The following is a 27758-nucleotide window of genomic DNA, read 5'->3' as shown; positions in this document are numbered from 1 at the left end:
GTTCATCCCTGGAACCAGCCACTCACAGCTGAACTTGGCGGCCAGAGCTAAGAGTGGGGACCAGGGCGTGGGGCCCCACCTGAGCTGTGAGGAGCTGCCTGAGGCCATCTTGGCCTGTCTCTGTCACCCCAGGCCCCTGCAACTTGCTTAACGCTTCCTGAGGGCTGGTTGGGGTTTTTTCCTTCCTCTCTTTCTGTAGCAACAAATTTAAAAACAACACCCCGACCCAGGCCAAGATAGGTTCCAAACCTCAACCTGCAGCAGGAAGGGGGAAGTGAAACCCGGCTGGGGGTGGGGGCTCGGAGGCCGCCCCGGAAAGCCCTGAGAGCCGCGGCACGTAAACCCACTCCTGGAATCTGCCAGCACCCTGCAGGGCCCAGACTACAGGCCGATGGCGGAGGCTCCGAGCGACCCGGGCGCCGAGGAGCGGGAAGAGTTGCTAGGGTAAGGGTCTGCGATGGGTGCATAGTCCTTGAGTTGCATGAAGGGTGGGGTACTGGGGTGCTTGGTGGGGAATCTGGGGCCCCCAATGGGAGAACTGGGGTGCCCGATGGGGAAGCTGGAGCCCCACAGACAGGTGGCAGGAAGTCTTGCCGGGGCCCCCATCTCCCAACAAAGGTGGACGTCTCTTCTGTCCGTCTCTGCGCCTTGGACTCACTGGGGGAGGCTCATGGGCTCCTAAGCCCATGGTGGATGGCTGAAGCCGGGAGACCCCAAGACATGACCTGTACTGCTGGGGAGGAGCTGGGAACTGTGGGCGCTGTTAGCTTGGGAAGAGGTGAGGTGGGGACTGGGGAGCAGCTGCTCTGGGAAGGGTGGAGCTGGCCTGGCCCAGCCACCTGCCTGCAGGTCTATCTGAGAGGGGATTTCCTGCTTTCAGGGTCTGGAAGCCGCCAGGCGTGGGGTCCAGCAGGCCTCAGGGCAGGGGACCCAAAGTTGCCCCTGACCCTAGGTAAAGAACAAGGCCCCGGATTCTGGCAGATGCCTGCGCTGGGTGCCGGCCTAGTGTGTTGGTTGGCGTGGGTACAAGAGGGGGCACGGCAGAGGTGGTGTGTGCGACTGCCAAGGCCAGAGCTGGGCAGAAAAACCCCTAAGGCCTCCCAGCGGGCAGCTGTACTCTGTGGCACCAGTGGGCATCCAGCCCTGTGCTAGGGTGGCTGGAGAGAGCTCAGGGCCTGGCGACTGCGGTCCCTGTCGGGGGGAGCTGCCAGCAGGCATCCTGACATCGCAGCTGAACCTCGCCAGGGGGACCTGAGTTGTCCCCAGTGCAAGACCCAGAAGAGATGAGAGTGCTCAGGGCGTGAGGTGCGGGGACAGGCAGAGCGTCGAGGGGCAGAGGGGCGACGTGCTGATGGTCAGGGGATGCTGGTCCCATGCTGCGGACAGAGGCCGGCCTCGGGGCAGGCCAGTGGGGGCTGCAGCCAGATATGGGGAAGGGAAGGTGCTGAGGCCCAAGTCATAGAAAGGGTGTGACACCTGGAGCCACACAGGAGGGACCTGAGTGGAGGCCCAGGGTGATGCCCACATCCCCCAAAACTACAGCCGGGGCTGTTACCGGGCTCTGCCTTGGGACTGATGGCAGAGGGCTCCCATCTACCCAACCCAGGGTGGTGCAGGGACAACCTCCCAGCCTTCATGCAAAGTGGGTCCCGGCCCCAGTGCCTGCTCGGTGTTGGCGGCTGCACCACTGTCCTATGGCTGTGCCCTTAGCAGCCGTCACATTGCTGTGGGCCTGGTGTGCGTGAGGCGGGCTGCATCTCGAACTTCCTGCTGCCAAATTCCACTGGGGCACAGGTTTGGGGGCTGCCAACAGGACCCTGAGTGCCGTGAGTGGAGTGGAGGCTACACAGAGGCAGGGGCTGGCTGAGGACTGTCCCCAGGGAGGGGTGGGAGGATGCCCCGCCCAGGCCGTGGGCAAGGAGACAGGCTGCTGGGTGCACAACAGCTGTGTCCTGGCCCCGAAAAGGCCCCTCCTGTCAACATCGCCCCAGCCCTGGCCTAGGTGCTGCTCCTGGTCACCTCATGCCCATAGAAGGGCAGGACATGAGCCTCTAGGCGGGGGCACCTCCGCCGTCCTCCTTGGCTGCATCCTTGCCCCACCCAGCTGTCTCAAATGCCTTATTCCGGGCTGGCACGGGGGGAGGGGGACATGGCCAAGGCTACCCGAGGCAGGCACAGATGATCCCGGGCATCTCAGAGTAGATCCCGGACAGCCAGGGCTGCACCTGTGCCTGGGTGTCAGGAGCTCCGGCTGGAGAGCTGCCCTGCTCCTGGGCTCTGCAGAGCCTGGGCCCCCTCCTCGGACACACCCTATCCTCCCCCTGCCCCCGGCATTGCATGGGGTGGGGAGCCAAGCCCGACCTTTCAGAACGAAACCGAGAGTCCAGCAGGGTAGGCTTCTCATTTCACAAGGTGACTAAGGGAACCGGGGATTTTCCTGTCCAGGGTGAGACAGAAGGCCCCTGCACCCAGGCAGGGAAGTATGACCTGGGAAGCCCCACCCAGGAGTCCCCAGGAAGGCCCAGGCTGGGCAGGCTCAGCTGCGGGTGGAGCCGAGCAGATGACACAGCCCCCATGTAGCTCCCAGAGCGCCAGGGACGTCAGGCTTCGAGGTTCTCAGGACAGGCCCCCACACGAGGCCCGGGGCAGGCCAAGCTCCCCCAACTGGACAAGTGAGTCCAACCCCTCAGACTATCCCACACGTGACCCTCCCCTCAGACTGCTGAGCAGGGCCAAATTCCTTGGAACTACCCCCCATGATGGGGCCCCTCAGATGCCCCCAGGACAAGGCTCTCCTCTCCCACCAGGCCCCAGGGAAAAGCAGGTCCCCTGACCCTCAGCAGGGTCCAGGCTCTGCCTGGGCTGCCAGCCAGGCTGGACTCTGGTTCTTCCACTCGGGGGCACTCCTGCCTTGCCCCGCCGTCCAGCTGACAGTCACTAGTTTGTCCTTGTCCCTTGAGAGTGGGGACAAGGATCTCACAGAGCTCTTTGGCTCTGCGGGGACTCCCTGGTGGCACTGGGGGAACAGGCGTTCCCCACACCAAGGAGCTATCGGGCCTCAGAGACCTCGGGGCGATGAAGATGGGGCGATCCCAGTCCACATTTGGGGAGGGTCAGCGTGTCTCTCAGGTCTTGGGTTCCACATATCCAAATCTGGGAGCCCAGTTCTGCAGGGGTACACCCTCTTGGGGTCAGGCTGCATTAGTGGCTGCAGTGCCTGTCCTTGGTCCAGCTGTCCAGGGTGCCCGCCCCATGCCCACACCTAGAAGGCAAGTCTGCCTGCCCACCTCATCCCGAAGACACCCTGGATGCCCTCCCAGGCGGCCCTGTGCAGCCCGGGCCCCCGTCTGTTCCCCATGCACGACCAGGCCGCCTCTTCCCACAGAAAGAACCATTCACTGGCCACAGGCAGAGCCCACGTCCCTGGGTGGCCATGCAGGGCCCTCCTGGCCTAGCTGAACTCACTTCCTGTCCCACCAGCTTTCCCAGTTCTTCCCACTTCTGGAAGGTGTCAGAGCCCTGGCAGACCCAGGACCTCTGCCCCTGCCCTTCCTAGCATCGCCCAACCGCCCTGGCCCTCTGCAGACCTTCAAAGTCTTGTCCAGCCCTCCAGGGGAGGCCACTGCCCAGGGCTCTGTCAGCACCTGCCATGGACAGGGCCAGTCCTGGAGCCAGGTCCTGGCCCACCGGACCCTCCCTCCTTCTCTGTGTGCTGAACTGGGTCAGGAAGGACAGGGATGACCGGAGGGGCCGCTCTGGCAAGGCCCCTTCTGGCCGTCTGTCCCTGGAGGCCCTCAGAGCTCCAGATTCTACAGGAGGAAGGGGCTGAGCCTACCTGGAGGTCCCAGGCAGCCCTCGGGAAGCCTTCATCTGAGGTGCTGAAGCCCACAAGATGGAACCTCCCATGCAGTCAGGCTCCCGGGCAGCCCTCCACCCCACCTGCCCTCCCAGCCTGGGCCGGGCATCACCTGGAGGATGTGCAGTGCTCCAAGCTGGGACACACGGCCCGGAGAGTTCCTGGCAGTGCCCATGGCACTCAGGAAAGAGGGCAGAGCTGAGGACAGTTGGGGAAGCCACCTCAGCCCCAGCCCTGGCCCCACAGGGGCTGCTGAGGAAGGTGGGGGTGGAGGGCTAAGCCCTGGGGCTCCCTCCCCACTCCTTCCTGTGGTCCAGACCTGAGGTCTGGACCGGGATCCCTGGAGAAGTCCCCTCCTCCTACCCTGGGTAAGAGGTCTCAGGCGCCTGGAAGTTCCCCAGGGGACGAGAGGATGTCTTCTTCCTCTTGGGCTGGCAGGCGCTGCTGTCCCCCGACTCCCAGCTGGGCTGGTCACACAAATGGGAGCAGCCCAGGCCCCACCCCTGCTGATTCTGGAAGCCAAAATCCTTCCTTCCCCCGCCCCCTTCCAGGTCCCCACGTGTCTCCTTCTAAAACAATCCTGGAGCCGCACAAGGGCAGTGCCAGGAAGGTCTGAGGGCCAGATGGTCCAGCTGGGACAGGCCATGGCCCATGGCACCCTGGGGTGGCAGGATGGTGGCCTCCCCCCGACTACCCTACAGGCCAGCCTGCCTCCACCTCAGTTCCCTGAGAGGGTGCCAGGGGGATAGGTGGGCCCTACAGAAGAGGAGGATGTTGGTGCAAAAAGGGCCCAGTAGTCTCCCCATCTGGGTCCTCAGGCTGGTGAGGGGGATGGGGCCATGAGCTCTGCCTTGCAGTCCCAGCCCCTGAGACCCCACTGCACGGGGAGCTGGGTTGGGGGACGGGCTGCAAGGCCCCAGGTCTGGTCTTGCACTGGCTGCTGTAGGTCCTCCGACTGCTTTCTAAATGAGGAAGCCCCACCCCTCTGAGGCCTCAGTTTCCCCATCTGCACACTCAGAATTTAGCTACTCAGACCAAGCACTCACTCCATGCCAGTCTTTGCCAAGCTATTTATTTATTTGAGACAGAGTCTCGCTTTGTCGCCCAGGTTAGAGTGCAGTGATGTAATCTCAGCTCACTGCAACCTCCGCCTCCCGGGGTCAAGCGATTTTCCCTCCTCAGCCTCCTGAGTAGCTGGGATTACAGGTGCACACCAGCTAACTTTTGTATTTTTAGTAGAGACGGGGGGTTCCCCGTGTTGGCCAGCCTGGTCTCACACTCCTGACCTCAGGTGATCCACCCACCTCAGCCTCCCAAAGTGCTGGGATTACACCGTGAGCCACCCCGCCCCACCTTTGTCAAGCTTTTTAAACCAAGGCTCTTGTTTCATTCTCCAGAGCTGTGAGACAGGTCTCCGGAGCCTCCCATTTCACAGATAGAAACCAAAGCTCACAGGGACCAAGTGCATAGTCCAAGCACTGCTCCCTGCTCAGGGAGAGGCCAGAGTCCTTGCCCCTGTGGAGTTCGGGTGCCCACAAGACCTGTGGGCACCAGCAGGGAGCTGGGGTGGGCTGCCCTTCCCGGGAGCTCACTGACCCCACACTCATACCAGCCACTCTGGACTCGGAGGCTCCCGAGGGCACCAGAGCACTACTCATGGGCAAAGCTGAGCCAGCACCCCCGGGAGCCTTCCCAAAAAGCAGAACTGGGACTACACGAGGCTGGACCAGCAAGGGGCCTGGGCTTCCCTCCAGCCCAAATCCCCACCCAAATCCCAGCCCTCGGCATTTTTTGGGGGGCCGCTAAAGACCTTCTGGAAGATGGCATCCCAGGACCACAAGGCAATCAGAGGGGGCTTTCTGTGTGCTCCGAGGTGGATGGAACTGGGCCCTGGTTGTGGAAGAGGATGCATTGAGACTGAGAAGAGGCGAGTGGGCTGGAGGGGCTTGGCCAGGGGGCTGCCCAGCAGAGCTCCTTTCCCGGGGTTGGGCTCTCTCCAGGCGGCCCAGCCCGCATCCCCTCCCCAACATTCAGGCACCTGGAAAGAGGTGTGAGGGACTGTGTGGGGGTGGGGTTCATAGGAGATTAGGGGGTTGAGAAAGTCAGGCCTCCCGGTCCTGTCCCACCCAGCATGCCCCGCCAGTGCCAGACACAGGCAGATAAGGGAGGAAGGAGTCGCTGAGCTGGAGCAGAGGAGGAAAGCCCCTGGCCCTTTCTCGGGGCCAGGGGGGATTGTGGCAGGGAGGGCCTCTGAGTCACCTGTATGCCCCGGCAGGAGGGGGCAGGCACTCTGGGCCCTGAGCTCAGAGCTTGGTGCAGGACAGCTCTGTGCGGGAAATTCATAGGGTCCCAGCATGAAGGGCTCCACCGTCCCTCCTGGGTTCCCAGTTTCCCTGGGAGCAGGGGTGCAGAGGCAGGGCCCTCTCCATACACCATATGCTCGGGGAGAGGAGCTGAGGTGTCCCGGAGACCCTGTCCTCTCGGGCAGGGGGTGGGTTCTGTGCCCAGTGCCCTTCCCAGAGCCTCCAATCTCCAGCTGCCCCACGGGCTGCAGATGAGGATTCAAGGTTGTGCAGGGGTCACTGCCCGGCTCCATTCCTGGCAGCTGGGACCTCACCTACTGCTCCTTGCTGCTCCAGAGAAGAGCACGCCCCCCTCATCTCAAAGATGGCTGTGCTCCTCCTTCCTGGGTAGAACCTACACTTTTGACAATTTGGTTTCTGAGCCAAGGCTACCGCCTCCTCCTGTCCCGGGTACCTCCCCTCAGAAAAGCAATGGGACTTGGGATGGAAGAATCTAGCCAATTCATTCCAGATAAAGCTAGAAATAATCCTTTGGACTTTCTCCTAGACCCAGGCCCAACCAAAACCTGAGCTTCATCACCACAACCCAGCACCCAGCACCCATCACCCGCCACCCAGCACCCAGCACCCACCACCCAGCAGCCAGCACCCAGCACCCAGCACCCAGCACCCACCACCCACCACTCTGGCCCCAACCCGTGGCTCTGGCCCATTCTCCTGCTGTCAGCATTGCTTGCTTAGACAGAGGGCTACACTGAACAGATGCATGCTCAAAGCATTTGAAGGCTGCCTCCTCTCTAAATCAGAGACATTTCTCTACCAGGGATCACTCAGGAGCTACTGAGGCCACCACCCTGACCTCCCCTGTCCCATGGGCGCTCTCTCACTGCTCAGAGCGCCTTTCACTGGGATGCTGCTCTGTGAACATATATTTGCAGGCGTGTGTCAGGGATGATGAGAATGTGTCAATTAGAAGACAGATCCCTTCCCCTGTAGCCCCTGCTCGGGCTCTGTCGAGGTCCGCAGCCTCCTGGGCTATGGTGGTCTGCTTTGTTCTTGGGCCATGAGCTTATGAATCATGTCTTAGTCACATAAGAAAGGAAAAATAAAGATTCAAAAAGAATCAATTATGGAGAACAGTATGAATGAATGGAAAGATGAATGAAGAATGATAGGAAGTAGGAACAAATGGATGGATGAATAGACAATGGATGGGTGGATGGATGGATGAATGGATGATTGAATGATGGGTGGATGGATGGATAAATGGATGGGTGGATAGGATGGATAGGCAGATGGATGCATGGATGGATGTGTGGATGGATTCATGTATAAATAACAAGAAAGAATTATTTAGTAATTGATGAATGGATGAACAAAAATAGAAGGATAGACAGAAGAACATATGTATGGATGGATGAAAGGACAAATGAATGGGTGGATGGATAAATGCAGATGTGATATTTAGAATATTTAACATCGCATGTGGTACAAATATTAATCTATCAGAATGGATGCTGATTATATTCATATATTCAACTATGTTGTATCTGTGTATATTGGCTGATCATCAGCCCAACAGATAAATGAGCAGGTGTACCAACACAAAAGATGAGTGGATGTATGGATGAGTGGATGATTGATGAATGGGTGAATGAATGTATCGGTGGAAGGACAGATGGGATGGAAGTACGGATGGGTGGATGAGTGGATGGCTGGAATATGGACATATGAATGATTGGAAAGGTTAATAGAAGTATGTCAGGAGAGGTAGGCATATGGATGGATATGGATGATTGATGAATAGGTGGACATATGGGTGGATATAATGAGAGATAAGTGGGAAGATAAATGGATAGACGATGGATCAATAGATGATTGAATCCGTGCTGGGTGAACCACTAGAAAGACAGATGAGCAAGCAGCCACTACTAAATCAGGAATTTCTTCCTGGAACACTTCCTCCCACTGTGCAAATAGTCTCACTCTCATTTCGCTCATCTCTTTTCAAATGAGAAAAGAATTCCTTCTTTCCATGAGTCTTTCGTATATGAAAACCTAAGGAAAGAATTGCTTATTTGCATGATGCTATCACACATGAAATATCATTCTCCTCCAGAACTCTATATGCCTTTACCCCGATGTATATTTTCTGTCGTATTTTCCATCATCTGATTTTTATTTATTTATTTATGTGTTTGTTCCCACTGAAACATGATAATCATGAGAGTAGGGATTTTGTTAATGCTGAATCCCCAGGACCCTCAAAGTGTCTGAACTCAGTAAATTTATTGACTATATGGAAGGATGGAGGGACAGATGGATAGACGGATGGATGGATGGATAAATATATGGATAGATGGACAAATACACAAATAGGTAAATGGAGAAATTAATGGACAGATGTTTGGTTGGGTGAGTGAATAGATGAATGGAAAATAAGGAACATTAGTTATGGGCAGACTATGCGCCGGTAACTGTTGTGTTAACTCATTTAGATCACTTAATGGGCAAACTGATGGGCACATATGTGTACAGAAGGGTAAACACATATGTGTATGTGTGTGTGTAACTGCAAGTGGGACTTGCTAGGTGGGGAGATAGATGGGCATATGGATGGATAGACAGATGTGTAAATAGATGCATGGATAGTATGAGTAAATAGAATATTTGTACAGATAAATGAAAATAAGAAAAGAAGAACATTTGGATATAGCAAGATACATTAAATAAAGAACAAATAGCTCACTGTTCGGCTGGCTGGACAAATAGACATACAAATTGACGAGTGAACATGTAGATAACAGTAACAAGCATGCATCCAAAGGGATAAATGGCTTGCTGAATGCTTCTAAGTGTTTTCTACATATTTAGACATTTAGGTAAATGGATGGATGGCTTACTGAATGCATCTGTTAAGCGTTTTCTACGTACTAAGACATTTAGGTAAATGACTGGAAGGATGGATGGATGGATGGACAGACGGATGGATGGGTGGTGGATACTTGTTCAATGAAGAAATGTGTAGAGAGGGGTGGACATGATTATATGGGTGGATGCTTGAATGAATTAAATGGAAGGATATATTATGTTTATGTAGATAATTGGATGAATAGATATGTTGGAAATTGATGAATTGATAAATGATACATGGAAAGACGCATTCATATAGAAGGATGGATGCGTGAATGGATGGATGGATAGATGGATAAATGGACAGATAAATAGATGAATGGGTGGATGGATGAATGGATGGGTAAATGAATGGATTGATGAATGAATAGATGAGTGGATAGGTGGATAGATGGATGGATGGATAGATGGATGGGTGGATGGGTGGATAGATGCATAGATGGATGGGTGGATGGGTGGATGGATAGATGGATGGATGGATAGATGGATGGATGATTGGATAGACAGATGAGTGGATGGATAGATGGATGGATGGATGGATGGGTGGGTGAATGGATGGGTGGATGGATGGGTGAATGGATGGATGAGTGGATGAGTAGATGAGTGGATGGATGGATGAATAGGTGGGTAGGTGGATGGGTAAATGGATGGATATACTGATGGATGAAGGGATAGATGGACAGAGAGATGGATGGATGAGTGGGTGGATGGATGAGCACACACGTAACAGCAGAGTACAATACTCTGCTCTATTGTCCCTCACAGGACACGCCCTAGTTGTAAAACCTTGAATCTTGGCCACTGCATTTAAATATCTGTTTTTGTCACCTCCCACCAATCAGCATTTCTGACAGATGATCATTCTCTAGTGACAGGGAAGTCCCGCCATTCCAAGGTAGCTTTTTTCCCTGTGGGAATATTCTTCCTTCTTTTGAACTAAAATATGCCTTGACCACATTTCATTCTTGGCTGTCTGTGGCTGGGACTCCCTCCAGAATTCCAAACAGGAGGTGAGGAGGAAACAGGCAGTAATGCCCCCATCCACCAAGTAATCTCACCTCACCGGGTGATCTGGTCTCCCCTGAGTGATCTCACTTCTTCTGTGTGATCTCACCTATCCCTGGGTGATCTCACCACCCATGAGTGGTCTCACTTCCCCATGTGACCTCCCCTCCCCTAGGTAACCTAACATCCCCTGGGTTACCCCCAGGTAATCTCACCTCCCCCAAGTGACCTCTCCTCCCCTAGGTAATCTAATATCCCTTAAGTGATCTTACCATCCCTGGGTGACCTCACCTCCCCCAGGTGACCCGGCCTCCCCTGGGTGACCTCACCTACCCTAGGTGACCTTGCCTCTCTGGGCAATCTCACTAAATGTTTGTCCAACCTGAGGTCCGGCCCTGGCCACCATCCCTCCTGCTTACTCCAGAATCCCGTGGTCTCTGCAGCTGTGTGGGCGCTGGAGATGTGGGGAGACACTATGGTATCCATTGTACACTTGACGTTCCCTGGCTCCTCCTGGGTTGTGCTGAGGGAGGGGAGAGGCTGTGGGCTCCTCTCTCCAGGACTGGCCCTGAAACCCATCCTGGTGTGTGCTTGGGGGTGGGGACGGACTTCCTGACCCCCACACAGTCTCCATAGGCTAGCCCACCACCTGACACCACAGCCCAAGCTATGGACCCGTGTGGAGTGGAGTTTTCTGTCGCTGCCAACCCCAGCGAGCTGCCCTCTGCGGTGATTCACCGGCTCGCCCTCGTTTCCCTCGGCATCTCCCAGGTGCTGCGCCGTCCCCACTGCCTGGCCTGGCCAGACTCATAATAGCTCGGAAGGCCAGAGGGGGCTGTTCCCCGAGGATGTGGGGATGGACGGTGGCATGGGCGGGTGGGCTGCTCACGCACAGATGGTGGCCCGGGATGGTCATTGGGTGGTGGCAGCTGGCAGCCCGGCTCTGGCTCCGGCCTCGTGACCTTGGATGCCAGTGCTGCTGGCTGGACCTTGGTTTCTCCATCCAGATCATGGGCACAGTGGCGGTTGTGAGTGCCAGTGAGCTGGGCGAGCCACCGGCTGTGAGACTGCCCTGGTGGAGCTGGCCCTCGGAAAGCCCTGAACATGAGTCTGGTCCCTCCCCTCATTCGGCCACTAGCCCCGAATGTTCTCCAGTGAGTCACAGTGGCCAAGCCCAACCAGAGGAACAGAGGGCTGGGCTGCTCCTCCCTGGGCTAGGGCCAGAGGATGGGGCAAGGGGGGCCTGGCCGGCGAGGGCACCGGGTTGACTTTGTGCCCACTGGACACCTCTTGGGACCATGGCATCCCAATACCAAACCAAAGATGCCACATTGGTGGCATCTCTGCCTCTCGGGGTGTCTCTGCACTCTGGTGGTGGGTGGTACCAGGAAAGGGGGCAGCCTCCCCATGTGGGGACCAGAGAGGGTTCCTGGGGTGCCCAGCCTTCTCCGGGGGTGACAATGAGAGCAGAGGCCGGGAATGAACAGAGGGAAAGTGGAAAACCAGGAGCGGGGGAGAGGGGAGGAGGGGAGAGGAAGGGAGGAGAGGGAAAGGAAGGGGGGAGGGAAGGAGGGAGGGAGACAGAGATAGGGACAGAGACACCAGAGGAAAAGGGGAGAGGAGCGAGGGGCTGAGTGCGAGACGGGGAAGGAGGGGACGGGACAAAGAGGAGCCAGCGGAGGGCCCAGGCCTGCGGCGATGGTGAGGGAGGCAGCAGGTTGAGGCCGGGCTGGACCAGGAAGGCTGATGAAGGAGAGGAACAGAGGAGGGTCTGGGCAGGGCCTGGCAGAGGGCACGAGGCGCTCTGAGGTGGGAGGCGGCGATGGGCAGAACAGGCCCTTGTGCCTGGGGCAGGGCTGCCACGGAAGGCCAGGAGAGCCCGAGAGGCGGGCAGCGGCTGCCGAGGTGGCCCGAGGGGAGAGGCAGAGGGAGGAATGGGAAGAAGAAGGGAGGGAGGGAAGGGGGCCCCCACGCTGCCCACCAGTGGGCCACAGAGGTCCGGCTGAGCCCCCATGCTGCTGGTCTGGCAGGGTTTTCGGTCTGACATTTTTACTCTTCTTGGAAGGAGGAGGAGGTAGAGGTGGAGGAGACAGAGCGGGGGCGGAGAAGAGGGCTGGGGGAACAAAAGGGAAGCAGCTGCTGGGTGTCCTGAAGTCGGAGAGGGGAGCGGGAGACCCACAGTCAGCAAGACCCACAGGGATGGGGACACAGGGACCAGGCTGCCCTCAGGGAGCCGGCCCGCAGACCCCGGTGCCAGGGGCTGGAGGGGCCAAGACAAGCAGGCAGAGGGTCACAGGGACAAGCAGACCACAGACAGAGGAAGGGACAAGGGAGGGGTGAGAGCCAGCGAGACACCGAGGGCCAGGGCGGAGTGCCAGGGAAGTGCAGGAGAGAGGGGCAGAGAGGGGCAGGAGAGCCAGGGAGAGATGAGCACAGGGGGCAGGGGCACGGGAGGAGGGCCAGCAGGGCAGGAGCCTCCGAAGATGCGGCTGTGTCCTGGGGCTGGGGTCAGGCCAGGTCACCACCAGCCGGCAGAGGCTGCCGCTTGAGCAGTCCCAAGCTTCTGAGGAGGAACCCTAGCAGACAGGGCCTGGATACTCTGTTGAGGTAGGTCCCTCCTGCCCCGGCTGGGCATGGAGGGCAGGGCAGGGTGCCCTCGCTGGGCAGCTGACCACATGCACCAGGCCAAGCCCCGGGGAATGGGGCCACTGGACCTCCCCCCAGCTGCGGTGGGCAGGGAGAGGGTGCCAGGCCGGCCATGGGGGCATGTGAGGGCAGAGGCTGCTTGAGGCTTCTCCTCCTCCGGCCCCTGGCAGCTGCCCCGCGTCCTCCTCCCCCACCCACCAGCGCTGCCAGTCGTGCTGTTGTTCTACTCATACCTGTTCCCGGGGCTTCTGCCCGGCTCTGAGCCCCCAGGATGAACGGCCCATCCTTGCCATGGCTTCGGGGGCCTCCCGTGGGATCCATTGGACCCTGGGCACACTTCTGTCACCTTCACTTCACAGATCATGAAATGGGACTTGGGCTGAGCTCACCCGCCCTGGCGCAGCACACCAACCCTGGGCGAGGGGACTCCTCAGGGCCAGGGAGGGCGCCCGGGCCTCCTCTGCCTTCAGGCGTTGGGCCAGCAAGGCGCCCTTTTCCTGCCTGTTTCCTCCTCTGTAAAGTAGTGGTGTGGCATCTCGTGCAGTCGGGTAGGAGAGCAGAGTTCTGAGGGTCCAGCCTGGGAGGTCTCAGAGCCATCCCTGTGCGCCGTCAGCCGCTCTGAGCTGCCCGTAGAGCCCTTCCTCCTCCTCAACCCTTCCAGGCTTTTAAGCTGAGTTGAATCGCCACCTCCTCCATGAAGCTGGGAGGCTGTCCTGCTCCGAACCCCTCTGATGGCATGGAGCACGCAGGCCGGACCTCAAGATCCTGGGCGGCAGGGCTGGCATCAGTCAGCTTGCCACCACTCACCCAGGCCAGGCACTCAGTGCTGAGACTTTGGGAGGGTGGAAAGCCAGGGACGCCCATGGGGGCAGGATCAGCAAGGTCTGAGGAGTTAAGGGCAGCCCAGTTCACCCCTCTCCCCAGCTCCCACTTGTGGGGTCCCTGCAGATGCAGAGAGATGGCCCTGATTGGTCTCCACCTGGCAGGGTCTCTGGCTGCCACCCCAGGTCAGGACCAGCACCAGGATCGACAGGGAGCCTGGCTGAGCACGCCCGCTTCCTGCCTCCCCTTACCCCTGGGCCCTGTGAGCCTCCTCCTCCTGGCGTCCAGGCTCTGCTGGGGCCTGCCCCGGTCAGACCTCCCTTCCCTGCCCAGCAGGAATGTGTCCTCCAGGGCTCCCTTCTCTGCCCAGCAGGAATGTGTCCTCCTGCTGTCCCCCAGGAGCTCTGTGGCCTGGGATTTGAGGAATGCCTGGGGTCCATCCCCCAAGCTCACCAGTGCCACTTAACAAACGGGGAAACTGAGGCCCAAAAGAAAGCAATGCGGCACCCGGGGGATCAGCAGAGCCCCAGCCTGGCTGTGTGGGGGCTCATCCCCTTGTCCCTCGGGGCTCGGCCATGAGCATCCGTCCAGCCAGGCCCAGAGCCAGCTGCAGCCCCAGGTGAGCGAGCAGCACTCAGGGGCACTGGTGCCACGTGGGCTCAGGCTCAGGGCCAGTCCCTGTGGACCTAGGCAGGAGGCAGCCTGGAGGGGGCCTCACTAGGGCCAGCGGTGGTCGGCCAGTGGGTTGGTGGCATAAGGACCCGTCCCTTTGAGTTCCTTGGGAACTCGCCCTGCCAGGGGCCGGGCAAGAAACAGTGACAGTCCTTTGTCCAGCTGTGGGGAGCAACCACGGTGAGCGGCATGCAGCCAGGCACTGACATGCCCCCCTCCAGGACCTGGACCCGGAGGCCTCTGCGCCCCAGCCACACATGTACACGCACACACACGCTGCCACCCGGGATGGGACTGTGCTCACCAGCACTGCCACAGATCACCCCTCCGAAACATCCAGCAGCTCCAGCTGCCCCTACCCCAGCCCTCCAGGCCCGGCAGGCAGCCCCCTGCCCGCTCGTTGTTGGATAAAGAGCGAGCCCGGCTCAGAGGAGCTAAGTGGATGAAGAAACTTGCCCAAGGCTCCCTCCTCTACCTGCTCCGCCACATCCCTTCCCCGGGGACCCCCTGGTTGTCCCTCCATGCCGGGTGCAGGCAGGGAGAGGCAGCGCACACAGGGTGCTGTGTCCTCAGTGACAAGCCCTGCAAGGCCATGCTGGGTGCCAGCAGCCACCAGGGAGTAAGTTCAATGCAGTTTACGTTCATTAAAATAGGTGCTCCAGGCCAGTGGGAAACCATGCACCACTGCCCCGTCCTCCCCCACCCCTGCCCTGGCGATTCTCCTTGTCTACACCTGGGTGTGAGCCCACGGGCTCTGCATGGAGCCCTGAAACACCATTTTCTCCAGGCCTGGCTGTCCCCAGCTCCTGCCAGCATGCAGCTTCCGGCTGGCAGGGTCAGGCCCTGGGCTGACCTCCTCCCACCACTGCCTCCCTGCCAAGTCTGCCCTTCCTGACACCTGGGAGTCTCTCCTGCACCTCCTGCCTGCCCCAGGCAACTCGGGTCTCTCCCAGGGCCAGCTCGGGCCAGGCCAGTGTTAGGGACGGTCAGGAGACCTCGGCCCACTCAACTCCAGAGGTCACCCGGACTCAGCCACCATACTGGTCCCTCCTGGCTTTGGGAGAGGGCACCAGGTGGGCTGAGAGTGCTTGTAGCCTGGCCTGGGGTGAAGAGGTGGGCAAGGGCTCAGCCTGACAGGCTTCTGTATGGAGCACTGAGGCCCCCAGAGCTCCGTGCCGACCCCCGCCGAGGCTCTTTGGGTGATGTGAGTCCCTCCCTTCCCTCCATCTCAGGCACACATCTACCCGCAGACGTGGCAGCCACCCCGTGCTTGGCTCTCCCCAGGGCTCTAAGGGCCTTCAGGCAGGGACGCTCCCTGAGCAGTTTGGCCTGGGGACCTCTGGGGCCCGTGATGTGGCCAGTGGGGCAGGGATGGGCTGGCAGCCTGCTGGGCTGGCCCTGAGGGGGCTGGGGGAAGCCAGGCCTCCAACCACAGTGTCCAAAGGGGTGTGGCTGCCTTGGGCCCATCCAGACCCGAGATCCTGAGGGTGGGGTCGCCCCCGCCCTGGCAGGGCTAGGAGTCGGTCTCGGACAGAGCCCGTCCTGCCCAGAAGCCCAGCTGAGCCAGCAGCAGGGGTACAGGGACCGAGTGGCCCAGCCCCCTGGGCAGGGTGTCAGGGCCGGAGCCCAGAGGACTGCGGTTCAGGCTTCAGTCCCAGCCGGCGAACCAGAGCTGGGCAGAGCGGCCAGCAAGCAGCAGCCAGGGTGCCCTGGGCACTGGCCCCCCCGGATGCCCCTACCAGAGCCGTAAGGGGGGGCACCCTGTGGCCAGAGGGAGCATGGCCCCGGAGACTAAGCATCCGGCTCAGAGTGGTTTGGCAGAAGTTGGTGGCCTGGGCTTGACCACAGAGGTCTCTGGAGGGCAGGCAGGAGCCGCTGCAGGTGAGAGCTCGTGGGAGAGAAGCCCTTGGGTGGCCCCTGGGTGGGGTGGCCACGAGGGAGCATGGCTGTGGGGGTCCGTGCTGCCCATGACAGGCTGGGGAGGCCTCGCCGCTGCCGAGGTGGTGCTTGTGGAGGTGAGATCGGAGGCCGGGCCTGGCTAGGGATGCTGGGAGGTTGGTGACCCTGTGCCCAGGACTGTGAGGTTCTCGAGATGAGAACAAGTCCGACCTGGGGAGAAGTGAACAGAGAAAAGAGAGACCGAATGCATGAGAAAGAAACAAGAGAAACGGAGGGAAAAATGCAGAGAGGGAGGACGAGAGCAGGGGCTGCCTTGAGGGAGGAGAGAGAGGGGTGCAGAAGGGGGCGTGGGGCGGTGGCAGGAGGGGAGGGCAGAGGGTGGGCTGAGGCGAGAATGGAAGCCGGTGGGGGTCCCGGGCACTGTTCCATGCTGCCAACCCCAGGCATGAGAGGAGGGGTCCCTCCTACATGGGCCCCACCTGGCAGGTGCCCGGGGCTAAAGGCTGCAGAGCTGTGGGCTCACGCAACTCCTGGGTACTCCAAAGATGGGCGGTGGGGTGAAGATCAAAAGGCGAACCATGGACGCCGGAGGGGCGCAGTGAGGCCAGGCAAGGGCTGGCGAGCTTGCCAAGGAGAGGACGAACGAGGAAATCAGAGCACCCAACGCAGGACGGGGGCTGGCTTTCCCTGGGACTGAGGGCAGGATTTCTGTGCCAGGACTGGGATCCAGTGGGTCAGGACCCTACCATCCACACACACTCAGGGCATCACCTCTTCCAGCCTCTGTCCTTGCCTGGTCCTCCCCACACCCAGTTCTTGGAGGTGGAGGGGTTGGAGCCCCAGCCACGTCACCAGCTCCCTGGGGCTCCTGCACAAGAGGTGCAGCCCTGAGCCTCCGTCTATGCATCTGTAATGGGGATGAGGGGACAGCATTCTGGAGACCGTCTCAAGGACGGAGGTACTGGCCGTACGGGTGTTCACTGAGCCTCTTTAAATGGGGATGTCTGGACCTTAGGCACAGAGGACCGTGGCAGGTCCACTTGACCTCAGCCACCAGGACATCCCGAGGACACAGGAGTCTCATGCGGTCCACTGAAGCTGGTCCTTCGGACCCCATTTGGCGAATAGGAAAGCTGAGGCTCAGGGAGGCTCCAAAGCTTACACCCATCTGGGGGCTGGCAGGGGGTGTCCACAGCGCCAGGGGACACACACCAGGGAGTCTCCTGCGGAAGTAAGCCAGCCCAGGGGCAGACTCTTTTCTGCTCTGCGACGTCTCCCCTGCACCCCCAGGAATGATGAGCCTGGGAGGGGCTGATCAGCCAAGAGAGCTTTGGGGAGGGGCCGGGGGCCAAGACGGGCACCCCGGAGCTCCGCAGGCAGACGTGGCATGGGGGGGTGGCAGGCAGAGGACCTGGCTGCTGAGTGCTACAGCAGGAAGATCCCAGTGCTGCGGGATCCCAGGACAGGCGGTCGAATGCCAGGCTGGCTTGGCTGTTCCCCCCGGGTGCCGGCTGCGGCTCCTGCCCAGGTGGGCACCACGTCTGAATAATGTATGAAGCCTCTGGTTGCATGGAGAATGGGCAGAGCCTTCAGGGATGTGAGGTATATCTGAGTACGACTAGCTGGGAAGGAATGAGGATGGCAGAGCCCCGAGCTGGTGCCAGGGACTGGTCGCGTGTCCTGGAACGTGCCAAAAGCCTGCCTCGTGAGCACGGCGAGCACTCTGCCAGGCAGTCCCAGCCGGTCTGGGAGCCTCAGTGCTCCCGAGGGCTGTCCAGCAAAGGCAGGAGGCACAGCTGGGCTGTCGGTGAGGCCCGTGGGTATCAGGGCTCCGTGGTCCCTCCTGCGGGAGGCGGGCACCAAGAGGGCCTGCATGTAGGTGCGTGTGAGGGTGAGAGCTGCGGCACGGAGTGCTGGCGGGGGCCCCAGAAAGGTCCCCCGGGTCTCCTCGATTGTGGCACAGGTCCAGCAGCGTTGTGGCCACGGACACCGAGGAGGACAGGAGGAGCCACGCGCACAGCAGGCAGAGCAGGAGGAGGGAGGAAGAAAGAGCGAGCATGGGGCAAGCAGAGTCGCAGCCCTGCCGGGGGGCAGCAAACAGGACCACCCTCGAGCAGGGCAGGGCCCTAACCTCTGACCCAGGCCAGTCGCAGCAGATGGGGCAACGGCTGTGGAGCGGGACGAGGGTGCTGCCGACACAGGGCTGACCTTGGAGCACATCACAAGAGGTAGGGCACCCAGCCCAGGGAGGTGATGGGCTGATCAGCGGGACGTCAAGCTTGGTTCTGGACCCTGCTGTGAGGGTAGAGGTGGACGGTCCCTGACCAGCCTCTCAGGACTGACGGGAAGCCAGAGGTAGAGGGGTGGGGGAAAACAAGGCTCCGTTTTCCAGTCTCAGCAGAGTTCAAGACTTGGGGCTCTGTGGAGGCCACACCATGAGGTTTCCAGGGTCATAGATGGCCTGAGGTCAGTGCTATCTGCCGGCGCATAGGTGCCCCTACCATTGGGTGGCATCAGGTGGGCTGAGAGTGCCTCGTAGCCTGGCCCAGGGTGAAGAAGTGGGCCGGGACTCAGCCTGGCAGAGTTGGGGATCTGCCCAGCCGGCCTGGGCACCTGTGAGACTGGGTGGTGTGGCAGCAGGCCTGGGCTGCAGTCACCCTGGCCGGTACTCATAGCCTAGTCATGGCATCACTGCTCTGGGGTGAAGCTGAGGCAGGAGCTCAGGGCCCTCGTGCCGCGCTGGGTGGGTCATGAAGCTCAGGGGGCTTCAGCAACAGGGGATGAAACCCCATCCCATTCCAAGTTGAAGATGGGGCTGAGTGCCTCCTGAGTGGGTGCCAGGGTGGGTGCCAGGGAGGGTGTGAGGCTGGTGGGCTGCGCCAGAGACCAGGACAGCAGCCCCAGCTGTGGGGGAGGAGGGGGATAGGGCGAAGCAGGTTTGGACTGGGTGGGTGGGGAATCCAGAGGAACGGACCACTCCTTGTGCGCCTCTCCCCAGAGGTGGAGGTGGGAGGCAGAGACTCGGACAAGCCTCGGGTCATCCGGAGTCAAGGGCTGGCGCCTGGGATCCGGGGAGCACAGGGAGGGCTGTGGAGGGGGGTGGTCCAGGAGGAAGGGAGGGCTGTGTGTGGAGGGGTCTGCGGAGGGTGGGGAGGGCTGTGCGGGGTTGGGGGGACCGGCTTTCTTTCCCCTTGGCTGTGCCTCCCCGGGGACTCCTAGACACACCCACGGCCACTGCACCCTTCCTCCCAGCCAGGGCGCTGCTCACCATGGTGCCCCCAGGCTCAGAGCAGGCACCGGAGTGCCTCTTTGAAAGACTTCCTGCCAGCTCCCCCTCTGTGCTTCTTGATCCACAGCAGGGGTCAGCGCTGGTTTCTTGGCAACTGCTGAGATCGCACTCCTCCGTCTTTGGGTCCCTAGCACCTGACAAAATAAACGGCTGGCTAAGGAAAGATGGAGGGAGGGAGAGAAGAGAGAGGAAAGGAGGGAAGGATAGAGAGAGGAGGGAGCAGGGGGAGGGGGGAAGGGAAGGAGGGAAGGAGAAGGAGAAGGATGGAGGGAGGAGGGAGGAATTGGAGCGAGGCAGCCACTGTGGAAGAATTATGCCCTGGGCCATCCCAGGCGGACTGAGAAGAAAGCCGGAACCAAGCCTGGGCTAGCCTGGCAGTGGGGGGGGCAGGTGGTGGCCATGTCGGTGACAGCCAGAAGAGCAGGGAGTCCCACAGAGGAGGGAGGCTGGGGACGGTGGGAGCAGTGTCAGGGTGAGGATCTGGTCCCCCTGACATCCCTTCCCGGGGGCGAGACCTCAGGCCCAGCCTTCCCCCACCCCCGGCTAAGAAATGGGTGAGAGCTGAGGGAGGCTGAGGCACGGGGCCGTTCAGGGCGGGGTGGGTTCTGGATCCAGCAGGTCAGGGTTCCAGGGGAGGCCAGGTGGGGTTAAGGCCAAGAAGGGTCTGGGGCTGGGCACAAGGGGCTCCTGGCACCCGAGCACTTTGCCTGAGCCAACGTGGGAGGGAGGTGGGCCAGATGAGCCGGGTAGGTGCCAGGAGGGGCCGTGGCAGGGGAGCCCCCCTCCGTCAGCCCCCAGGCCACTGAGCCCTGGGTAGCGACAGCCAGCAGGGAAGGCTGCAGACAGGGCAGTGGAGGCTCCTTAGCTTTGGGGGCTCTGAGTGGAAGCACATAGGGGTCCCCTAAGAGGCCCCCAAATGCTGCCCCACAGTGAGAAGGCAAGGAGAGGCCCTGCAGGGTCCCCCCAGTTTACAAATGGCTGCCAATGTCAGAAGGCAATGCTGCTGGCGGGGGCTGGGCTTTCTACCTCACCAAGCCTCTGCCCACCAGAAGGGCCCAGAGAGAGGCAGCTGCGGGGGAGGGGGCACAGTGCCTCCTCCCTGTGTGATGGAGTGGGGCCCACGGTCTCCTTTCTCACGGCCTTCCTGGGCTGACCCTGGGTCCCTGCTCAGCCATGCGGGCTTCCGCATATAAAGCCCATGGGGGCAGAACCTCCTACCCCCGCCAGCTTCCAGCTCCCTGTGACCATGCCCCTGTGTCACCCCCAGCACTGGGCTGGTGCCGTGGAGGAGGGAGGCTCCACTCTCCCCTCAATCAACCAGCCGAGGAGCGGAGGTCCGTCTTCCCAGGGTTGTGAAGAAAGCCAGCTCTGCAGGCAGATGTCCAAGTCCAGGCGTTACCTCCTCCAGGGAGCCTTCCAGATGTGATCTGTGTGGCAGAGGCTCAGAAGGACCTGGGTGTGGGGATCCTAGCGGGAGGCAGGGGACCTAGCCACTGCAGGTGACTCAGCCTCCTCTCACAGCACAGCACAGGCTCCAGGGGCACTTGCCCAGCAGCACCCACCTTCGGGAAGCGGGAAGCTGGTGCCAGCAGAGAAGATCCCAGTGCCTCCTGCTGAGTGGGAGTCACCCATCCATTTTACAGCTAAAGACTCTAGGCCCAGGAAGTTGAGGCTGGGGCTGAGTTCTCACCACTGGGAAGGGGGCTCCCGGAGACCCTTCCTGGCGCTGGCTCCCTGCTTCCTCAGGGCCGGTGTGTGGCCCCAAGTGCCCACCGTCCTGTCCTTCTGGCACTCCCGGGCAGCGTGGCTCCTCCCTCCCCACCGGGGTTCACCTGGGGCTGGTGTGTGTCCCTCATGTTCCTCCAATCAGCACCACCCCGTCCTCGTGGTCCCTGTCCTGGCTGAGTCTCACCCAGGGTCACCAAGGATGGCAGTGGGCCGTGCCTTAGCTCTTAGCTCTACTCTGCACCCCACCCTGGGGCAGTTGGGGGCTCTTGGCTCTCTGCTCCTCTGAGCCTCTCCCCCAAGAAACTTCTGTGGCTCCCATGGGCCCGAGCTTAGCCACCATGTGCTGCTAGGATCTTCCCGAGCTCCCTGCTCCCAGCAGGCTGGGTGTGCCGGACCTCTGTGCCCTCTGTGCCCTTAGGTTCGTTCCCTCTAGGAGTAGCCACACAGAAGAGACTCAAGAACACTGGCCCCGTGACTGCAGCACCTCCTGTCCCCCAGCGCAGAGCCAAGCACTTTGCTGGATTAACCTGCTTGGCCCTTACAGACGGGGACTCAGGCCCAGAGCGGCTGTCTGGCTGTCGGCACTGCCAGCACCGGGGACGAGTTGGGCCAGGGACCCTGGCGGACGGGGCTGGGTCTCGGGCTCTCGCTTCTGTGCTCCCCTTTCTGCCTGGATGCACGCATTCCACCGTGGAACCAACCTCAGGCCACGGACAGCACCCTTAGCGTGAGGCCCCACTGGCCCAGGGGAGACAGGCAGGAGCCTCGTGCTTGGGATGGGGGTCCTGGCCTGCTAGACCTTCCCCTGCACTCTCAGGCTCAGCTTCTCTGGCTATGGCTGCTCTCAGTCGCCTCCCATCTAAGGCTGCTGCCTTCAATGCCTTGCAGATGTCCTGCAGCCTGAAGGGCCTGGGTGAGGCCTCCTGCCGCCAGGCCTGCCCTTGGGCCCCTGGTGGCGGCATGTCCCAGAGGGGGTCCCTGCTGCTCTCCAGGCTGCTCTTGCCCCCAGCTCTCCCCAGTGCAGCCAGGGCGGCTCCTCCTGAACCATAACTCTGGTGGCTCTGGGGAGGGGCCTCGGGGACCCTTGCTTCCCAGCTCCAACTGCACAGAGATAGCAGCTCCCTCTTCCCGGCGGCTCATTACCTGGCCTCACCAGGTAGAGGCTAGGATCCTGCTCACTCGGGTGTCTCCCTCTCCCACTGGCCCCGGACTACAAGGAAAAGGGTTGACTCCCATCCTGCCCATACCCAGCAGGGTGCAGGCACAACTGGGAAGGTGCTGGAGGCCCTGGGGGGAGGCTGGGTCTGTGCCAGGTGTTGGGGGACAGGTTTCCATCTCTACACCCCAGCCCTAGGCGGATGGTGCGTGCCCCTCCCGCTGCCCCACCTGTTACCCACCTGCTGGCCCCAGGCTGTCTCCACTCCTGGCTCCCCTCCCAGCTGCGTTCCCAGCTGCCTCTCCAGGGAGGAGTGACAGCTTGGCCGTGTCACACCCTCGAGCCCCTCCCTGGGCTGCCCCCTCCCTGGGGCAGGACCCCTGCAAGTTGCACAACCCAGGGGCCAGCTGACAGGGGCGGGCTCACGGGCTGTGGGGTGCGGGTGCTGCCAGCTGCCACCGCATTTGCCCTGGCTTGCCAGATAGAGCCCGACTCACACTCCGAAGCCTGTGTCATGAATGCCGTGGTAGGCGGCTGGCGGTGGCGGGGGCACTCAGGGTTGCTATCCCACTGCCCTCTGTAAGCGTCAGCCAGAACAGCCCCTGTGGGCACCTTTTGCCTCCCACTGTGCTGTGTCTCTCTGTTCTTGGGCTCTGCGATGACTTGAGGGGCAAGTCTATGACCCCAGGGGAAGCTGGGCCCATGAGGGGACCAGAGACCTCGGTGCTGTGCAGGGAGCCCTGAGCCACCCTGGTGGGAGATCCCCCAGCTCCCCAGGCCTCCTGCCAGCTCCCTGTGGTGTCCAAGGGACCTGTCATCAGGCCTGAAGGAGGAGCTCCCCCTCGACATCCTCCCTGCAGCCCCCACTCCTTGAGAGAGCCTCCTCACTCCCTAGGACTCCAGAAAGGACCCTCTCCACCGGCCTCTGGGCTCAGGACAGCCAGGTGGGGACGCCACAGGGGCTGCCTGCAGTGGGCAGAGTCTGGACAGGGACTGAGCCCCACACTCATTCTGGAAGTATCTGCAGGGGAACGATAGAGGCAGCTGGGTGTGCTGGGCCAAGGACAGGCATTGTTGGGCCCTTGGTGGAGACTGGGAGGTAGAAGTAGGGGGGCTGTGGAGGAAGGAGAAGAAGGGTTGGTGTCCCCAGTCAGGGGGTGGTGGGCAGTGGATGAGGCCGGCCAGAACAGACCTGAACTTGAGGAGCCCCACTCAGAACGAGGCTTCCATCAGAGTTCTGTGCATACTGGTGTCCTTGGCTGGGGGCCAAGCCGTGAAGTGGAGCCTGGGACCATGAGGGTGCGGGTGTGCACCAGAGTAGGAGGTGGATGGATGGAGCCTCCCCACTGCCTGGCCCCTTGGGCTGAACCCTGGGCCTCGGAGCCAGAACAGACACAGGAAATCGCCTAATTGCATTTGTGCAGGAACACCAAATCCCTTGCAGCTGCACGGGGCTGAGCCAGGGCCACAGGCGGGTCGGCCATCCCAGAGTCCTGACAGCTCCACCCAGCCTGCCAAGGGGCCTGGGCTGCTGGCCGGAGGGTGCCTTTCCCAGGCCAGAGGCCCCCACCTCACCCCAGGAGAGCTGCCCCCCTTCCAGTTCCCAGAATGGAGCCCAGCTGTGGAATAGTGAGGGGGTGAGGTCATGGGGAGGGGGCCCGCATTACTCATATCCTGGGGCAGGCGGAAAGGGAGGAGATGGGGAAGGGGGCCCAGAGGCCTCCTCGTCCTCAGACTGCTGGGTCAGGGGCCAGGGGCCTGCAGGGCTTCTCCCCAGCATTGGGTTTTAGGAGAGACACCGGCAGGAAATGCTTTCCCTGCACCCCCACTCTGTCCCCAGGCCCCTCACCAGAGAGAGCTCAGTCGGGGTGATTGTCAGGGGCCCAGCTTGGCAGGGATGAGGTTCCCAGAGCGCACACCTTGGCCTCCTGCCAGGGCCGGCACCACTGTTGTCGGGACGATGCAAGGCAAACAGTCAATGTTTGCCTCCCGAAAGCGAGTCTGCAGCACCCTGCAGGGATCCCTGGAGGGGACGTGGTCCCCTTGTTCCCAAGCCTGCCTGCACACGCGTGTGGATGTCAGGTGTTGCTGTGGGTGAGCACGTGCATTCTTGCGTGTGCCTGGGGCTCGGGCGTGTGTGCCTGTGTGGTCGGAGTGTGGGCTCGTGGAGAACGTGCTTCAGCCAGTGTGTCCCTGCGTGTGCCCCGGGCCTGGGGACTCCCGATGCGGGCCGCGCTCCGTGTGCTGGGCATGAGCTGTGAGCAGAGCGAGGGCCTCTGTGGGGCTGTCAGAGCCTGGACTTGCTGCCCACAGGGGTGGACCCAAGGAGACGTGTGCACACGAGCGCCTGGGGTCTCTTCACTAATGTGTGCTCCCCAGCTCCGCTCTCCCCACGGCTTGGTGGAGGGGGTCAGTGGAGCTGGAGTGAGGGCCCTGGCCCCACCGGGAGCCCACGTCCGAGGAGAAGCTGGGGCTCCATCTCATGCCCCTGGCCCGGGGCACACACCCCAGCTGAGCCCTAGCCCACGTGAAGGGGCTGGGACATGGGAACCTGGGGAGCCACATGGCCAGGCTCCCCCTCTATGGAGGCCCTCCCCCTCCTCAACACTCTGCCCCAGCTCTGTACCAGCCTGGGTTTGGAGGGGCGTGAGTGAGCACAAGGGCCCCTGCACCCCCAAGCTCTGCCTCCCCAAGTGGAACGAAGTCCAGCGGCCCCCAGCCCTGCTGAGGCCAGCAGCAGGAGGCCCGGCCTCATCTGCCCGGATGATGGGAGCCAGGTGTGGGGAATTAAGTGGCTTCCTCGGGGGCTGGGAGTTGAAGGCACTTCTGAGGAGCAGGACAGGCGGGCGGAATCGGGAGTGCAGGGGGCGGGTGCGCAGGCGGCTGGGTTTGCGTGGCTGGAGTCCCCTGTGGCTTCGGTGGGGGGAGTGGGCCTTGAACATGGGCCTGCAGAAGGGCCTGGCTTTTGTCTGAGAGGCTTAGGGGAGACTAGGCGAGATTAGATCATGCTCTGGCAGAACACGATTTCTGGCCAGGGGACGGGGGCCCGGTGGGGATCAGGCTGCAGGGTCAGGCAGCGGACACTGGCCTGGAAGAATAGAGACCCCAGCAGGAAGACCCCAGCCCTGCTCCTTGTTCTGGCCTGGGCTCCCTCCCTGGGTCTGGGATATTAACCCCTGTAGGATCGTAGAGACCCCCCCTCAGGCTCTAGGAGGGCAGTGGGAGGCAGGACTGTGACAGCTGCGGCCCCAGTGTCTGCAGGACCTGGGCCATCTGAGAGCTGCTAGGCAGGGGCTCCGACCCATAAGTCCAGGTCAGCCTGTGTCTTCCTCTGTCCCTGATCGGGGCGTGTGAGACCCTGAGAAGCCATGGTGTGAGGCTGTGAGAGCAGAAGCACTCCCTTACTTCAGTTTTCCCATCTTTGAAACAGCTCAATCAACCGGGCGCAAATTTGGGAGGCAGAGGCGGGCAGGTCACCTGAGCTCAGGAGTTCGAGACCAGCCTGACCAACACAGAGACACTCCATCTCTAATAAACAATACAAAATTAGCTGGGCATGGTGGCGCTTGCCTGTGATCCCAGCTACTTGGGAGGCTGAGGCAGGAGAATCCCTTGAACTCAGGAGGCGGAGGTTGCAATGAGCTGAGATCGCACCATTGCACTCCAGCCTGGGCAACAAGAGTGAAACTCTGCCTCAAACAACAACAATGATAAAGAAAGAGCTCAGAAAGACTCCGCAGAAGACTCTGAAATCAGGATGGGGTGGGGTTGGGTGAGCCGACCCCATAGGGTCCCCCCCGCTATGGGGTTAGACCCAGGCAGGAGCCCAGGGCTTCTCTGAGCAGGGCTGGTGGTGGGACAGGAGCTGTCTGTCTGGCTGGCTGGCTCTCCTTTCCTCAGCCTTGGGCTTCATGGGGGGCCCCTCTCGCCAACGCAGCCTGCCTTTGGGGTGCAAGAGGGAGTACCTGCAGGAGGGTTGGAGGCGCCGTCTGGCGGTACACTCCGGCCAGTCTCCCTGGACACAAGTATCTTCTTCCGGGCCCTCCAGGGTCAGCTGGTTCTGGGTCCTGGCTCTAATGAGGGAGGGGCAGGCTGGGAGAAGGGGACAGAGGGCCTTTGTCCTGTTTCTTCAGACCTGAACAGGCCCCCGAGGGCACAGGGAGCCCAGATCCTCACAGGGCCCTGGGACACTCGCCTGGGCCAGAGGGCACCTCATGACCATGTGCCCAGCCTCTATTTAAAGATGGACAAGGTGAGGCCCGAGGGCCGGCCTGGGACTGCCCTGTGGACCAGGGCTGCCCCCACCGTGTGGCCCCAGCAAGGCCTGCGTAGACAGGAGCAGCGGGTGCAAAGCAGCGCCTGTTTTGACTGTGGCGTGACTGCCCACTGTGTCCCCCACCAGGCTCACAGATCAGTGGAGCGTGGAGGACAAGGAGGAGGCCGTCCCAGAGCAGTGCCGGCGTGAGCAAGACAGGCAGCTGCAGGCCCAGGACGAGGACGGAGGCGGCCATGTCCCCGAACAGCCAGAGACGCTGTGAGCAGCCCCACCCGCAGCCTTGGGCTCCAGCCCGTATCTGTGCACCCTGGGGCCTGGGCAGAGGGGGAGGTCAAGGGACTGTGCTTGGGGGGGCCCAGTGTAGGACAGTGAGGAAGGACCCCAGGAGCAGGCGCGGGAGTGGGCGGGTGCTGCTGGGGCGAGGGTGGCCGAAGCCCTGGGTGAGGGTCTGCCAATGCCTGGCTGCCTCCTGGGTGCTGACCCAGGCTCTGCGCCCCCACTCCGGTCCTTGCTTGGACTGCCTCTGACCCCAGCCATGTGGCCTGGCCCGGGCCCCCCACCAGACTCCCCCGCCAGTGACTCACAGAGCCACGTCCAACTTGGCGGCCAGGCTGGCTTGCTTCCTCCCTGGGCCCAGGAGGCCTCCACGGCTGGGCTGGGCTGTTTTTGCAATAATGCTCCCCTTCCTCTCGGCCTCTTTTGTTCCATTTTCTCCGAGTCAGCAGCCTTGAGCAGAGTGGGGTGCAGCGGTCACCATGGTTAGGCCCTCGGCCATCCCACCGAGAGCCTCAGCTCTCCAGGGCTCACCCCACCACACGGGAGGCCTGAGAAGTTGAGGTTTGGGAGGAGCCTGGGGCCAGGGCAGCCCTTGGGGAGCCTCAGGATGATGGGGGAGGCATAGCCCTGCTCTTAAGGGGCAACAGGCTGACAGGGGAGGCACCGCCCTGCCCTCAGGGAGTCCCAGACTGATGGAGGAGGCACAGCTCAACCCTCAGGGAGCCCCACACTGATGAAAAAGGCATAGCCCTCTGCTCAGGGACCCCCAAATTGATGCAGGAGGCATAATCCTGCCCTCATGGAGCCCCACACTGATGGAGGAGGCACAACCCTGCCCTCAGGGAGTCCCAGACTGATGGAGGAGGCACAGCCCTGCCCTCAGAGAGCCCCACACTGATGGAGGAGGCATAGCCCTG

General features: G+C 61.3%; 1 protein-coding gene across 5 annotated transcripts in view; it reads left to right on the top strand.

Moving 5' to 3' along the window:
• The first annotated feature begins 252 nt into the window (after positions 1 to 252).
• Positions 253 to 27758, top strand: part of LSP1 (lymphocyte specific protein 1) — a 37537-nt gene continuing 10031 nt past the window's right edge. For 2 of the 5 annotated variants that reach the window (XM_012456223.2, XM_012456224.3), the window contains exons 1-3: positions 11734 to 11778; positions 12590 to 12684; positions 26692 to 26823. In XM_012456223.2, the coding sequence (XP_012311646.1) occupies positions 11776 to 11778; positions 12590 to 12684; positions 26692 to 26823 (230 nt within the window). In that variant the 5' untranslated portion in view covers positions 11734 to 11775. Of the gene's footprint in view, positions 445 to 11733; positions 11779 to 12589; positions 12685 to 26691; positions 26824 to 27758 lie in introns of those variants that run through there. The other 3 variants (XM_012456228.2, XM_012456227.2, XM_012456225.2) reach the window with 2 other exon arrangements.

Source organism: Aotus nancymaae, unplaced genomic scaffold (genome assembly GCF_030222135.1).
Source record: "Aotus nancymaae isolate 86718 unplaced genomic scaffold, 86718_ANA_hifiasm-v0.15.2.pri h1tg000106l, whole genome shotgun sequence".
In the NCBI taxonomy this organism is placed as follows: domain Eukaryota; kingdom Metazoa; phylum Chordata; class Mammalia; order Primates; family Aotidae; genus Aotus; species Aotus nancymaae.
Note: the sequence above shows the minus strand (reverse complement) of the source record. Positions and strands in the feature narration are given on the sequence as shown.